The sequence below is a fragment of the Oryctolagus cuniculus genome, chromosome 7, assembly GCF_964237555.1.
Source record: "Oryctolagus cuniculus chromosome 7, mOryCun1.1, whole genome shotgun sequence".
NCBI lineage: Eukaryota > Metazoa > Chordata > Mammalia > Lagomorpha > Leporidae > Oryctolagus > Oryctolagus cuniculus.
The window spans coordinates 158,107,953-158,123,645 of NC_091438.1; the positions used below are offsets into that span (position 1 = coordinate 158,107,953).

Sequence of the window (15,693 nt, forward strand, 5' to 3'; positions counted from 1 at the left end):
CTCTGCACAATCGTTACCATCTGACAGGAGTTTTTAAGGCACCAAACTGAAGCAATAAGGCCTAAAACAGAACCTACCTAACACACTGGAAAATTTAAATAAATACATATTAGATGAAGGTTGCCTGAATTTACAGTACTCAGTAAATCATTAATAATCTTGTTTTATAAAAACAAATTATAAAAAATTCACAGCGCAAAAGATCAGTGCACGTTTTATTCTTGTTATCTAACCAACTTCTGTGCCACCCCCACGCCAAAACCTCTAACCACCAGGCTGCTGTCCCACACGGAAAGGAGACGGTGCAGCATTTGTCCCTCGGTGCCTGCCTACTTCACGTGGCATAATGTCCTCCAGGGTCACTCTCACCACAAACGACAGAACTCTGTCTTTAAGGCTGACGAGTGTATCCTGTAGCTTTCCCATCACACTGTCTACCCACTCCTCCAGTGATGACACGAAGGTAACTTCCCATCAGCCACTGCGAATAATGCTGTAATGAACTTGGGAGTGCAGAAATCGCTCCAGCACACGGGCATCAATCAGCTTTCCTCAGGAACCTCCACACTGCTTTGCAGAAAGTCTAGATTAATTTACATTCTCACCAGGGTACACTTTTCAATCAGGCAACTATGAGGGGACTTCAAAAGAGTGGAAGTAATGGGATTAAATGATAAGTTTCTTTCAGTGCAGAACATATTGAAACACATGCATAGTTTTTTTCATAACACACATTTTTCAAAAACCTTCTGAACACCACTGACTGGCATGGATGGATTTCATAACTTTACTCCCATCCAAGTAAACTCCATTTTGCACAAACTTTTTTTTCTTTTAAAAAATTTTTATTCCAGGGCAGGCACTGTGCCACAGTAGGTAAACCTGCCTGCAGTGCCAGCATCTCATATGGGTGGTGGTTCAAGTCCTAGCTGCTCCATTTCTGATCCAGCTCTCTGCTATGGCCTGGGAAAACAGTAGAAGATGGCCCAAGTGCTTGGGTCCCTGTACCCACATGGGAGACCTGGAAAAAACTCCAGGCTTCAGATCAGCCCAGCTCCGGCCACTGTGGCCATTTAGGGAGTGAACCAATGGATGGAAGACCTCTCTCGCTCTCCCTCTGTATATCTAATTTTCAAATAAATAAATCTTTAAAAAAAATTATTTCAGGCTGGCCTTGTGGCACAGTGGGTTATTAAGCTATGGCTTGCATTGCAGGCGTATCAGTTTGGAGCATCAGTTCAAGTCCCAACTGCTCTGTTTCTGACCCAGCTCCCTGAAACTGAACCTGGGAAGAAGCTGAAGACGGGAGACCCAGGTGGGGTTCCAGGCTGCTGTTTTCTGCTGGCCTAGGTCAGTCAGTGTGGCTAGCTGAGGAGTGAAACAAAAGACTGGAGAGCTCTCTCCCTCCCTGTCATTCTGCCTTTCAAAGAAATAAATATGCGTTAAAAAAAAAAAAAAAACTTCTAAAATGAGTTTTGAGGGGCCGATGCTGTGGTGTAATAGGTAAAGCTGCCGCCTGAAGTGCCAGTTCAAGTCCCAGCTGCTCCACTTCCAATCCAGTGCTCCGCTGTGGCCTGGGAGAGCGGTAGAGGACGGCCCGAGTGCTTGGGCCCCTGCACCTGCGTGGGAGACCCGACAGCTCCTGGCTCCTGGCTTTAGATCGGCAGGCTCTGGCTGTTGGGGCCATATGGGGAGTGAGCCAGCGGATGGAAGATCTCTCTCTGGCTCTGCTCTGCCTCTCTGTAACTCTACCTTTCAAATAAATACATTAAAAAAAAAAAAAAAAAAGTTTTGAGAGAGAGAGAAAGCTGCTTCTGCTGGTTCATGTCTCAAATGCCCAAGAACTGGCAACTCAATCCCGGTCTCCCTCGTGAATGGCAGGAATACAAACTCTTGCGCCATCAGCTGCTGTCTATCAAGGTCTGCATTAGCAGAAAGTTGGAATTGGGTGTGGAGCCAGGATAGGAGCCCAGGAGGTCGATATGGGACGTGGGTGTCCCAAATGATGGCTTAGCCACCATGCCAAACACCGACCCCAACTTTGCAGAACTTCTGAAGGACCCTCCTACCTAAAGGAAAACGTTCCCAAAATAACAACACAGAGCCAGCCGCTAAGGTCTTGTGCTTGGTGAAGCACGACACCAGCCTCTGCAGCTCTTTCAAATCTGGCACGGTGCCACACAGTGAAGCCCTTGCGGTCCCCAAGCAAGACACTGGCACCTTTGCATGCCCACTCCTAATGCAGTGCCCAGCAGGAGAAGAAGCCATTTCCAAAGTGCTCAAACGCATGAATGGAAGCAAGGTGGAGACCATGTGGCAAACAACGCTAAAGCAAAGTTTTAAGTTAAATTATCATCACGAATGTATAGACGAGCAGTCAGACAGAGGGAGTGGGTTCTGTGTTTCTGAGCCATATCCCAGAAGCAGCACAGAGCAGAAGGTCTTCTCTGGGGGCCTACAGAGGGAAACAGTCCTCAAGGAGGGAAGTTACAGCCATGACCGCTCCATTTAGCTTGGCTGTTATCAAAGAGAAGAGAAACCCTTGCACACTGCTGGGTGGAATGTAAATTAGTACAGCTGTGTGGAAAGCAATCTGGAGGTTTTTCCAAAGGCTAAAAATAGAACTACCATAAGATCCAGCAATCCCGCTACTGAAATGAAACCACTCTGTCAAAGAGACATGTGCACTCCCATTTTTATTATATTAATACTGACAAAAAACAAGAACTAGAAACAATCTGAGTGTTTACCCACATGAATGAAGAAAATCTGGTACATATACACAATGAATAACATTCAGCCATAAAAAGGATGGAGTCTTGTCATCTGCAAAGCACAGAGGAACCTGGAGGTCATCACATTCAGTCAAAGAAGGCAGTCACCATATGATCTCACTCACATGCAGAATCTAAAAAAGTTCATCTCCAAAAGTTAAAAATACAACAGTGGTTATCAGGGCCTGGGAAGAGTAGGAGGCAGGGGTGGGGAAAGGCTGACTAATGGGGACTAAGTTATAGTAAGACAGGAGAAAGAAATTTTCATGTATAATTGCACCATAGGGCGATTATACATCATAATAAGCTGTGTATTTCTCTAACTAGAAGAAAGGATTTCTAATACTTTCACCGTAAGAAAATGTCAAATGCTTTAAGAAACACATGTGTATCCTAATTAGACATTACACAATATATTCATGTATCAAAACACTATATGGTATCCCAAAAGTAAGCATAATTTTCCTTTCTCAGGTAAAAATTAAACAATTTTGAGGGTGGAGATTTGGCCTAAAAGTTCAGACATGGGCTAAAATGACCACATCCTATCCAGGACTGCCTGGGTTCCAGTCCAAACACTGGATCCCACTTCTAATTTCCCAGCTACTGGATCAAGTAGTTGGGTTCCTGCCAATCGCATGGGGGATCTGGACTGAGTTCCTGGTTCCTGGCTTTGGCCCTGGCCCAGCCTTGGCTTGGTAGGCACTTGAAGCAACTGGGATCTCTCTATATATAACTCTTGAATAAACTTTTTTTTTAAGTATTGGTAAAGTTTTTTTTTTTTTTTGACAGGCAGAGTGGACAGTGAGAGAGACAGAGAGAAAGGTCTTCCTTTACCGTTGGTTCACCTTCCAATGGCCGCTGCGGCCGGCCCACCGCGCTGATCCGAAGCCAGGAGCCAGGTACTTATCCTGGTATGTGGAAGACGGCAGGGAAAGTAAGATCAAGAGAGCTCCTTTTTTACTGTATTGATTTATTTGAGAGGCAGAGAGACAGAAAGAGAATGCCTATCCACTGATTCACTCCTCAAATGCCCACAATCATCAGCTGGGCAAAGCTGGGAGTTCAGAACTCAATCCAAGTCTCCCATGTTGAGTGGCAAGCGCCCACCTATTTGACCACCCCTGCTGCCTTCCAGGGTATGCATCTCCAGGAAGCTGGATTCAGGAGGTGGAACCAGGAACTGAACCCAGGCATTCTGCCATGGATGCTAGGTGTCGTAACCACTAGGCTAAATATTCACTCTTGGGGGCCAGAGTTGTGGCACAAGGGGCTACGCCACCACCTGCAACACTGGCAGCCCATACCAGAGGGAGTCACTCCCGATCCAGCTCCCCACTAATGCTCCTGGGGAAGCAAAGAGTAACAGTCCAAGTATCTGGGCCTCTGCCACACACATGGGAGACCTGGATGGAGTTCTAGGCTCCTGGCTGCAGCCTGGACCAGCCTGGCTGCTGAGCGTCATTTCAGGAGTGAAGCACATGGAAATCTCTGTCTCAATACCTTTCAAATTAATAAATAAATCTTAAAAAAAATAACCACTCTCAAGTGTTCCTTTTTTTAAGCTCCCACAAAGGAAGTTGTAACAGCATATATAAGGGCTGCTTAAAAAAAACAAATCCACATCAGATGGAAAATCTAATCAAGCAGCTGACAGAAGGGAGCTGGGGGTGTGAGTAGCTGCAAGGGACAGGATCTCAGGCCAGCCTTCCACAGGAGCAGGGATGATTCACACGCAACAGGAATGACACACGCAGGCAGGTAGCCAGGTGGTCGAGATAACACAGGTGGCAGAGGTTCCCTTCTGCCTGAGTTTGCTTTCTCGACGAAATAGAGAGCCGGAGCGTGGGCATGGAGAATGAGGTGCCGTGCTTTGCTGGGTAAGATACACAATCAGTAAGCTGATGGAGAATGAGCCGGAAAGCATGGTACAACTGCCTGCCTGTATTAAGGTCCTCTTTGAGTTCCCAACAATGACTGCGAAACACGGCAGCGTGGTCTGACTTTCTCCCTAGCCATGGTCCAGAGCATGAAGCAGGCAGGAGGGAGTGGGACTTAACCAGGACCATCGCTTAACCAGATGACGACAAGGTGAAAGAGGGCTATAACCCGGTCAAATTCCAGAAATCACAGCGTGGCCTGATCACAGTGACACAAACAGCATTATTGATAAGGAAAAGATCCAATCACCACTGGAATGCTGAACCCCCCAACACTACCATCAGACCACTGCAGCTTCCCAAAGAGGAACAGGAGACACTTCAAGCAAAGGTGTTGTTTACTAACAGATGATTGGGCTAAACTTTTCTCTTTACAATTAACGAAATTTTGAATAAGCATTTGTATACACATGAATAAGAGTCCATTTTGATGCTTAATGACACACAGTAAAAAAAAAACAAAAACAAAACCTCAGTAATACAACCACGCTTTTTCACTTTTCCTTACTGTTAAGTATTTAATCCTTGGGTATGCCACTTTATTTATTTATTTATTTTTTAATTTGAAAGGCAAAGACACAGAGAGAGATTCACAGACAGATTTTCCATCAGCTGGTTCACTCCTCAAATGCCTAAAACAGCCAGGACGGGCCAAGCTGAAGCCAGGACACTTGTACTCAATCCAGGTCTCCATGTGGGTGGAAGGGACCCAAGGATCTGAGTCATCACCTGCTGCTTCCTGGGTGCCCTTTTGCAGGAAGCAGGAAATGGGAGAAGAGCTACGACTTGACTTCAGGCACTCTGGCATGGAATGCAGGCGTCCCAAGCAATATCTTAACCACTATGCCCAATACATGCCCCTGCAAATACTTTTAATTAACAAACAAAACCACATCAAGAAGAGATGGGGAAGAGACATCTGCCCTACAGTTAAGACTTGGGCTAAGACATCCATGTCTGGTGGCTGAGCGCCTGGGTTTGCTTCCTAGCTCCAGCTCAGGACTCCACCTCTCTGCAAAGGCACATTCTCAGAGGCAGTGGCAGTGGCTCAAGTAACTGGTTCCTGCATCCACGTGGGACACACAGATTACACCTCTGGTTCCCAGCTTCAGCTGGCACAGTCCACGCCACTGCAGGCATTTAAGGAGTGAACCAGCAGATGGACTCTGTTTCTCAAATAAATCAACAACAAAGAGAACTAGCAAGGTGGAAAGCTAAGGAAGAGGATGTTAAATAACTAGAACTAAGGATCAAGTCATTAGGTATCATGACCAATGCAGGTCTCCTAGCACCTACGTTTTCATAACAAGAGTTTTAAGAAATTACAAAATAGTAATAGCAACAAGATTATGTTTGATAGGAAAGTTCACTCAGAAAAGATATTTTCAAATATACACAATGAATCAGTGTAACTGGCCAACACAGAAAGTCCTGGTTACCAACCATGAACTCATTTATTATAAAGAAATCTCCCAGGGCCGGCATCGTGGCTCACTAGGTTAATCCTCCACCTGCGGCGCTGGCATCCCATGTGGGTGCTGGGTTCTAGTCCCAGTTGCTCCTCTTCCAGTCCAGCTCTCTGCTGTGGCCCAGGAAGGCAGTGGAGGATGGCCCAAGTGCTTGGGCCCTGCACCCGCATGGGAGACCAGGAAGAAGCACCTGGCTTCTGGCTTTGGATTGGCATAGTGCTAGCCGTAGTGGCCATGTCGGGGGTGAACTAACGGAAGGAAGACCTTTCTCTCTCTCTCTCACTGTCTAACTCTATATGTCAAATAATAATAATAATAATAATAAAAAAAAGAAATCTCCCTCTTATTATAGTCAAATAGTTGTCAACGACATCATTAGAAAACATCAGGTGAAATGTGATACCCTGAAAATTTAAAGAAAATGCAAAATGAAAACAAGGAAATCTGTGATTAGAGGGTTGCCATTTGATTATTATTTCAATCTTGCATTTTCAGATTATTTTATTTCAAAAAAGTAGCATTTATTAAATTCAGAAAATCAGCAGAACCAAATTCAGTCTTAATCACCTTGCCACCAGAGGTAAGTCCTGAGCCTGTTTGGGGAAAAAAAAAAGAAAAAGAAAAAAGAAAGACATGGCACTGGTATTGTGACACAGTTGGTTTTAAGATCAGCATCCCACAGGCTCAAGTCCCAGTTGGTCCATTTCTGATTCAGCTCCCTATTAATGTGCCTGGGAAAGTAGCAGAAGATGGCCCAAATCTGTGGAGCCCTGCACACACACAGGAGACCTGGACGGAGTTCCAGCTTCCTGGCTTCAGCCTGGCAGAGCCGCAGCCACTGCAGCCATTCAGGGGACCAGCAAATGAAAGTTTCTGCCCCCACCCCTCAACTCCACCTTTCAAATAAACAAACAGATGTTTAAAAAAGAAAAAGTTACAGCAATGAAAACAATTCATTTTAACAGATGATTATCAAAATGAAGAGACTGGACAGTAACAAAAGATCCTGCAATAATCTTTAAGCTACTACTTGCAGGATTGTTAAAAGTTGACACCCACTGCATTTTATTTTTTTAAACGTTTCTGTATAAATTCAGAACTTCTTTAAGAAGATTTTTCTTTATTTATTTATTTGAGAGGCAGAGTTACAGAAGAGGAAGAGAGAGAAGTCTTCCATCTACTAAGTGCACTCCCCAGTCACAACAACCGGAGCCTGGCTGATCCAAAGCCAGGAGCTTCTTCGGGTCTCCCACAGGGGTGCAGGGGCCCAAGCACTTGGGCCATCTTTCACTGCTTTTCCAGGCCACAGCAGAGAGCTGGATCAGAAGAGGAGCGGCCGGGACTCCAAGCAGAGCCCATATGAGATGCCGGTGCCACAGGTGGAGACTTAGCCTACTATGCCACAACACTGGCCCCCACCCACTACCTTTTAATCTGTTATGAAAACATCGTAAACTGGCATCTTAACACAAAGTGGAGATTAGAAACACCCATGTACCCAGATAGGAAGCCAAAGCTTACCTGCTGCACCTATTGGGGAGGTAGCTGGGGTCATGTTGTGGACATTGAGACCTAGACTCTGGGAGGGACCGGGGGCTGATGCTGCTAGGGGAGGTCCTGGAGGGCTCTCCCTCTGGGGAGAGGTGAGTGGGGTGGTCGGCTGGGAGGTCTGTCCACCAGCAAGTCGTGCAAGGCGCCTCCGACGAATCTACGAGAGGGGAAAGAGCACTCCATCAGTAAGCAGCAGCACCCAGTGCTGTACAGGGAGACATCCGTTATCGTCCTAGAGCTTAACAACTACGATCACACTCTGAGAAGAGCAGCTACTGGAGAGGTGTTCTCGCAGGCTCCCTGCTCACTTCTTTTAAAAAGCATTTATTTATTTATTTGAAAGACAGAGAGAGACAGAGACAGAGATCTTCCTTCCACTGGTTCACTCCCCAAATGCTGCAATGGCCAGAACTGGGCCATGCTGAAGCCAGGAGCCTAGTACTCTTGGGCCTCCCGCATGGGTGGCAGGGGCCCAATGACTTGGCCATCTTCCGCTGCCTTCCCAGGTGCATTAGCAGGGAGCTGGATCAGAAGTGAAGCAGCTGGGACTCAGACCAGCACTCATATGGGATGCCAGCATCACAAGCAGAGGCTTAACCCAGTGAGCCACAACACTGGCCCCTCCCAGCTCGCTTTTTAAAAACATATCTTAATTTCCTGGCCACCTGTTTATGGCACTTCCTATACTGACACTGCGACTCTCCAGTTTTAAACACATGAAAGCCCACTGTTGTTTTAGTAAAATTGTATTGCTTGGTCACTTTAAATTGGTACGAGTTTTAAAAAATAGTCAATTAAATTCTTAAAACAATAAAAAAAGGTTACAGAAAAACACAAATTTTACCATCTCTTTCAGCAGGACTGATTAGAGTTTTTTCACTTGACTGCAATAAACACATGATCTCCTGAGTTATCAAGTGATGACAGACCGGTGCCACGAGGCCCAGTCAATCACAGGAACATTTCCTCCACATCTCCACAGCCATTAAGCTCACACTGACCACCTGCTGCCCCAGGCAGAGAGAACATCACAGTTCTGAGAAGGCTGCTGGCGCCAGGCGGGCCTGAGATGAGACACAAAGCACTCTTTCCATCATGAATGAGGGGGAAGAGAAAGCTCTACTGTGACAAATGCTAACAGGGACCACCTCGTCTGAACTAAGACCCTGACTGTCATTCTAACACCGCAGACAGTCTGCTCCCTGTATAATTCCCAGACAACAAGAGCATCCTGATTCTTGATGGAGAGGTCAGATGCCCCTCCCATGCACCTGCTGCAAATATACTTATCAATGAATGTACAGGGCCGGCGCCGCGGCTCACTAGGCTAATCCTCCACCTTGCGGCGCCGGCACACCGGGTTCTAGTCCCGGTGAGGGCACCGGATTCTGTCCCGGTTGCCCCTCTTCTACGCCAGCTCTCTGCTGTGGCCAGGGAGTGCAGTGGAGGATGGCCCAAGTACTTGGGCCCTGCACCCCATGGGAGACCAGGAGAAGCACCTGGCTCCTGCCTTCGGATCAGTGTTGTGCGCCAGCCGCAGCGGCCATTGGAGGGTGAACCAACAGCAAAAGGAAGACCTTTCTCTCTGTCTCTCTCTCTCACTGTCCACTCTCCCTGAAAAAAAAAAAAAAAGAAAAAAAGAAAAAAAAATCAATGAATGTACAGAAAACCCCAATCACTGGATTGGTCACTGTCTACTCAACTTGAAGAAAATGATTAGCTCTCATTTTATTTACTTACTAAAAACTTGGGTAGCACTTAACTATCTTCTAGCACTGTTCTAAGCATGATATTTGTCTGCTTAATCCTTCTAACAACCCATTGAGATAGGTACTTAAATTATGCCCACTTTACACACAAGCAAACTGAGGCACACAGAGGTTAGACACAATGCCAGACTAGGAAGCAGTAGAGCTCAAATCTGCCCTTTTGCAGTCTGGCTCAAACTTCAGGGTTCTCAACATTAGCTCAGCCAGTCTAGGGCCTCTAGGGTTGCACTAGACCCTCTCAGAGAGTCTACGAAGCCAAAACTTTTTATAATAACATGAGGACACCTTCATTTGCATTCTCTGGTAAGTACCCAGTGCACACATGATATGCTTTTACGACAGATTCAATATGTACTGAGGAGCCAGGTGGTTTTCCATTAATTCACACATTAACAGGATCTGCCAAAGTGAAAACAGTGTTAACTCTTCTCACTAAATTTGTTCTGGACAACATAAGTTATTTTCATGAAAAACGTTATTTTTTTCTATTAAGGATGAATATATATATCTTAAACTCCTAAATCTTCATTTGTAGCACGGTGAAGATGGATAGACAAAACACACCCAAACCAAAGTTCTCTGGGACCCTCAGTATTTCCGACAGCTGGGAAGGAATACTGAGACCAAACCCTTTGGGGACCACAGCACTCGGCCAGGCTGCCTCTGTCCCACTCACCATTCTCCCCTCAAGTCTAGCGCAGTGCATGAGCCCTCACAGGCACCCAACCACAGCTGCTGATTGAGCTGGACAGGGAGAAAGCAGAAGTCATCCTAAATCCCCCAAGGAGAACTGGAGTTGAAGTGAAAGAAAATCACTGAAAGAAACTAAAGTCTTTGGGGCCAGCGCTGTGGCACAGCTGTTAAAGCCTCAGCCTGCAGCACCGGCATCCCATATGGGTGCCAGTTTGAATCCCGGCCGCTCCACTTCCAAACCAGCTCCCTGATAATGTGCCTGGGAAAGCAGCGGAGGACGACCCAAGCCCTTGGGCCCCTACACACATGTAGGAGACCTGAAAGCAGCTCCTGGCTCCAGGCTTCAGATAGGTTCAGCTCCGTCCACTGTGGCCATTTGGGGAGTCAACCAGCAGATGAACTCCTCGCTCTCTGTAACCCTTTCAAACAAATAAAATGGGGGGGGGGGGGGGGAGGCAGAAACTATGTCTTTCTCTCATGAACACTTTCCCTTTTCCTTGCTTTTTAAGGCTGAAAAATACACCACTGTTGAGTCTACACCACATTTTGTCAATTCATCCGCTTTGGATGCTTGGGTTAGTACTTCTATACTCTTGCCAATTACACTGCTATGAGCACAGGTGTAAAAATATCTTTGAGTACGTGCTTTTAATCCTTTTGGGTATATACCCAAGGAGAGTTGCTGAATCACAGGGTAATTGTATGCTTAATTATTTGGGAACATCCATACTGTGTTCTGCAGTGGCTCTACCTCTTTACATCCCCGGCAGCCATGCGTAAGAACTGCAACTGCTCTACACTCCCACCAGCATTTGTTATTTTCTGGGGTGTTTAGTAATTTCTTGGTAGTAGCCAACCAGATGTGAGGTAGTATCTGAAATTTGCATTCAGAAACCTAAACTCTGGGCACATATGTTTAACTTAATGGTTAACATGCTCACGTGCCGGGTTTAGCTGCTGTCTGAATGCTGGCATCCCATGTATATGGGCACCTGTTCGTGTCCCGGTTATTCCAATTCCAATCCAGTTCCCGGATAATGTGCCTGGGAAAGCAGTGGAAGATGGTCCAAGTGTTTGGTTCCCTGCATCCACATGGAGAGACCTGGAAGTTAACTCCTGGCTCCTGGCTTCGGCCTGGCCCAGCCCTGGCTGATTCAGCCATCTGGGGAGTGAACCAGCAGGTGGAAGATCTCTCTCTCTCTCTCTCTCTCTCTCCCTTTCTAACTCTGCCTGCCTTTCAAAAAAAAATTTTTTTAAAGATTTATTTTATTTATTTGAAAGAGTTAGAGAAAGAGGTAGAGACAGAGAGAGAGGTCTTCCATCTGCTGGTTCACTCCCCAGATGGCCGTAAAGGCCGGAGCTGCGCCAATCATAAGCCAGGAGTCAGGAGCTTCTTTTAGGTCTTCTGCACGGGTGCAGGGGCTCAAAGACTTAGGCCCTCCTCTGCTGCTTTCCCAGGCCATAGCAGAGAGCTCAGAAGAGGAACAGCTGAGACTCAAACCAGCGCCCCTATGGAATGCCAGCACTTCAGGCCAGGGTGTTAACCCACTGCACAACAGCGCCGGCCCCTCAAATAAATAAATCTTAAAAAAAACCAAAAACACAGTGGAAGGGAATATCATCTTAAACTTAGAACTGTATATACAAAACACATTGAATGTTAAGAACTAATTAAAAATTAAAGTTAAAGGGGCTCAGAGCTGTAGCACAACAGATTAAAGCCCCTGCCTGCAGCACCAACATGCCACATGGGCACTGGTTCGAGTCCCAGATGCTCCATTTCCAAACCAGCTCCCTGCTAATGAGCCTGGGAAAGCAGTATAAGAGGGCCCAATTGCTTGGGCCCTACACCCATGTGGGAGACCTGGAAGAAGCTCCCGGCTCCTGGCTTCAGATCAGCTCAGCTCCAGCGTTTGGGGAGTGAACCAGAAAATAGAAGACCCCCCCCCCTCTCTGCCTCTACCTCTCTTTGTACTCTTTCAAATAAATAAGAATAAATCTTTTTAAAAAAATTAAAATTAAAAAATTCAAAGCAAAAAAAAAAAAAAAAAAAAAAAGACTCTGGGTTCAGTTCCTGATCTAGCTACTGACTTGGGCCTGGCCCTGCCCTGGCTGCTGAAGGTATTTGGCAAGTTAACCAGCAGATGTGTGTGCACTCACTTGCTTTCTCTCTGCTTCTCATAAAAATTAAAAAAAAAAAAATTTTTTAACGGCTGGTTTAAGAAGAGGTTGCACTGGGGCCGGGACTGTGGTACAGCACCGCCTGTAGTGCCGGCATCCCACATGAGTGCCAGTTCAAGACCTGGCTGCTCCACTTCCCATCAAGCTCTCTGCTATGGCCTGAGGAAGTAGTAGAAGATGGTCCAAGTCTGTGGGCCCCTGCACCTGCGTGGGAGACACAGAAGCAGCTCTTGGGGCCCAGCTTCAGATCAGCACAGCTCTGGCCATTGCAGCCATCTGGGAAGTGAACCAGCAGATGGAAGACCTCTCTCTTTCTTTCCTTCTCTCTCCTTCTCTCTCTGCCTCTGCCTTTCAGTAACTCTGCCTTTCAAATAAATAAAATCTTTTATACAAAAAAAAAAAAAAAAGAAGAAGAAGAAGAAGAAGAAGAGGCTGCATCACCAACCCTCCTGGCAATCCAGAGAGGGAGGCCCAGCCATCGACAACTAAAAACCAACATCATTCAAAAGGGTCAGATTCTGAAAATTAAGTGGCAGGAATATCTTAATCCACTTATTTTCCTTTTCAGTCATGTAAATGCCAGGAACACACCATTTCTGAAGTCTAAGTACAGAGTCACCTCCTAGGGGAGAAGAAAGCATGTTAACCCAGTTTCCCACACAATCCAACCTCCACAAGGTAATCATAGCAAGTCTCCAAGAATACAAATCACTCTCCCCTGCTCGTGTCCTTCAGTGGCTTCCCAGGGTACTTGGAATAAACGCCAAGTCCTCAGTGTGGCCTATAGGGCCACTGGCTGCCTCTCCAGGCTGTCACCCTCGGTGTCAGTCGCAGGGTCCCAGGACATCACCTCTGGCCACTGGCAATCCCTTTCCACTAGGAGCACTGTCTCTAAGTCTCAGCATGCGTATTCTGACCTGTCCTTCCCTTCTCAGGTTAGATGGCCCAACCTCCTACAGGGCATCTCTGACCCCCCACCTAGCACGACCCTCCCATACACATACCCTTGACATTACAGCCCCCATTCGATCCTCCAAGTCCTTTTCCTGTAACTCCCTTACCCACTTGCCACTTGCCATCGGTTTCCCCAGCAGAATGGAAGCTCCGGGAGAAGGCCTTGTCTGTCTGGTTCACCACTGTGTGCCCAGCATACTGAGCACAGAGCTCAGCACCCAACAGCACTGAACACAGTAACCAATGGAGACTGATAAATGGAGAGGAGCAGATAAAGTACTGAAGTTATACATACGAATACTTAACTGACATTCAAAGACCAGATGTTGCCTGGGACGACTGATACAGATTCCATTCATTCAACGAACACTCAGGCGCCCTCGGTAAAGCACCGCATTAAACCAAACAGCTCCTGCTCTCACCGAGCTCACAATCTAGAGAAGGCCATTAGCACAGATGAACGAAAATGATGCGGGTGTACATGAGAAGAGCCAAGTCAGCAAGGACGGGCAGACACGCTGCAGGCGGCGCCGTGTTTTAACTCAAAGTGGATGGAAAGGCCTTTCTGGCAAAGGGACGGGGGACAGGAAGCAGGTCACGTGCATACGTGGAGAGTGAGGATGTTCAAGGTCACCAAGTGACCAAGTGCAGCTGCAGCAGAGTGAGTAAGGGGATAACTGCAGATGATGAAGTCAAAGACAGGAGGGGCCAGCCTACGGGAGCACTGGGGGTCATGGTTAAGAGCACTGACCTGGAAAATCACCAGGGAGTTTTATCAGAAGAATGACATTATTTTTTACTTACATTTGGAAACTATAGCTCCAACTGCTGTGGAGAATAAAGTCAGGGACAAAAGGAGTCCACGGGAGAGACTACTTAGGCTGCTGTGACCGTCTGGGGGATGGAGGATCAAGGTCAGCTTGAACAAGGGTGAGCAGCTGTGATGCTTGTGAGGAAATGGTCAGCTGGGATATATCCGAAACCAGAGCTCCGGCTTACAGGATTCCCCATGGATTGGTTGCAAAGTGGGACAGACGTGGAGGAGCCGACAAGTGAGCCTGAGCCAGGCAAGTCTGCTGAGATGAAGACAGCTACCTCTAAGAAGGTAGGGGCAGGACTGCGGCACAGCAGGTTAAGCCATCACCTGGGACACCTGCATCTCAGTGCCAGAGATCAAGTCCCGCTCCTGCTGATGCAGCTGGGAGGCAGCAGATGACGGCCCAAGAACCTGGGGCCCTATCACCCATGTTGGAGACTTGAATGGAGTTCCTGCATTCTGCCTTTGGCCTGGCCTGGCCTGGCCCCAACTGTTGCAGGTATCTGGAGAGTGAACCAGAGAATGAAACAGCATTCTCTCTCTCTCTCTCTCTCTCTCTCTCTCTCTCTGTTACCGTGCCTTTCAGAAAAAGGACAGGACAGGGGAGGAGAGAGAGAGAGAGAGAGAGAGAGAGAGAGAGAGAGAAAGAGAGAAAGAAACAAAGAAGCAGAGAGAGAAAGGGAGGAAGGGAGGGAGGGAGAGAGGGAGGGAGGAAGGAAGGAACGAACGAACGGACAGACGGACAGGGTTTGGGGTGGAGACCAAGTTTCAGCTATATGCCTGCTACATCTGCAGTAGACGTGCGACCTGACTGCGGGACAGAAGGCAGGTCGCACAATTTGAGAGCTGTTGGCCTCGAGACAGAGGAGGCCGTGAGTAGTGAGCCTGGACAGATGGAGTCTGCAACCCGGAAGTCAGGGATAGGAGTGAAACAGACAGGCTGAGAAAGTGCTGCTGTCGGGAGACCCAGGGCTGCCTATCCAGAACTGAAACTGGCTTTCTAGAGACCAGTTAGAGTACTCCAAGGAGGAATGAACAACTGCCTAGAAGCGACTTCCAGGCTGCCTCCAGTGATTACGGAGAGCAGACCACTGGACCGGGCAACCTGCAGGAGCCATTCTGATGGAATGCAGAGGATGAAGAAAGAATGGAAGAAAAGCTACAGACAGGAAGTCGATTTCTGAGGAATTTTTGCTATAAAAAAGATCGAGGCCGGCGCCGCGGCTCACTAGGCTAATCCTCCACCTAGAGGCGCTGGCACACCGGGTTCTAGTCCCGGTTGGGGCGCCAGAGTCTGTCCCAGTTGCCCCTCTTCCAGGCCAGCTCTCTGCTGTGGCCAGGGAGTGCAGTGGAGGATGGCCCAAGTGCTTGGGCCCTGCACCCCATGGGAGACCAGGAGAAGCACCTGGCTCCTGCCATCGGATCAGCACGGTGCGCCGGCCGCAGTGCGCCGGCCGCGGTGGCCATTGGAGGGTGAACCAACAGCAAAGGAAGACCTTTCTCTCTGTCTCTCACTGTCCACTCTGCCTGTCAAAAAAAAAAAAA

At 47.5% G+C, this 15,693-nt stretch overlaps 1 protein-coding gene across 3 annotated transcripts in view; it reads right to left on the minus strand.

Moving 5' to 3' along the window:
- The window catches only part of UBE4B (ubiquitination factor E4B), a 128,691-nt gene that overhangs the window by 78,997 nt on the left and 34,001 nt on the right, over window positions 1–15,693 (minus strand). For 2 of the 3 annotated variants that reach the window (XM_017346595.3, XM_008265943.4), the window contains exon 2: window positions 7,705–7,891. The exons of the other annotated variant lie outside the window; for it this stretch is intronic. In XM_017346595.3, coding sequence (XP_017202084.1) covers window positions 7,705–7,891 — 187 coding nt within the window. The remainder of the gene's footprint in view (window positions 1–7,704; window positions 7,892–15,693) is intronic. 3 annotated transcript variants of the gene reach the window in all.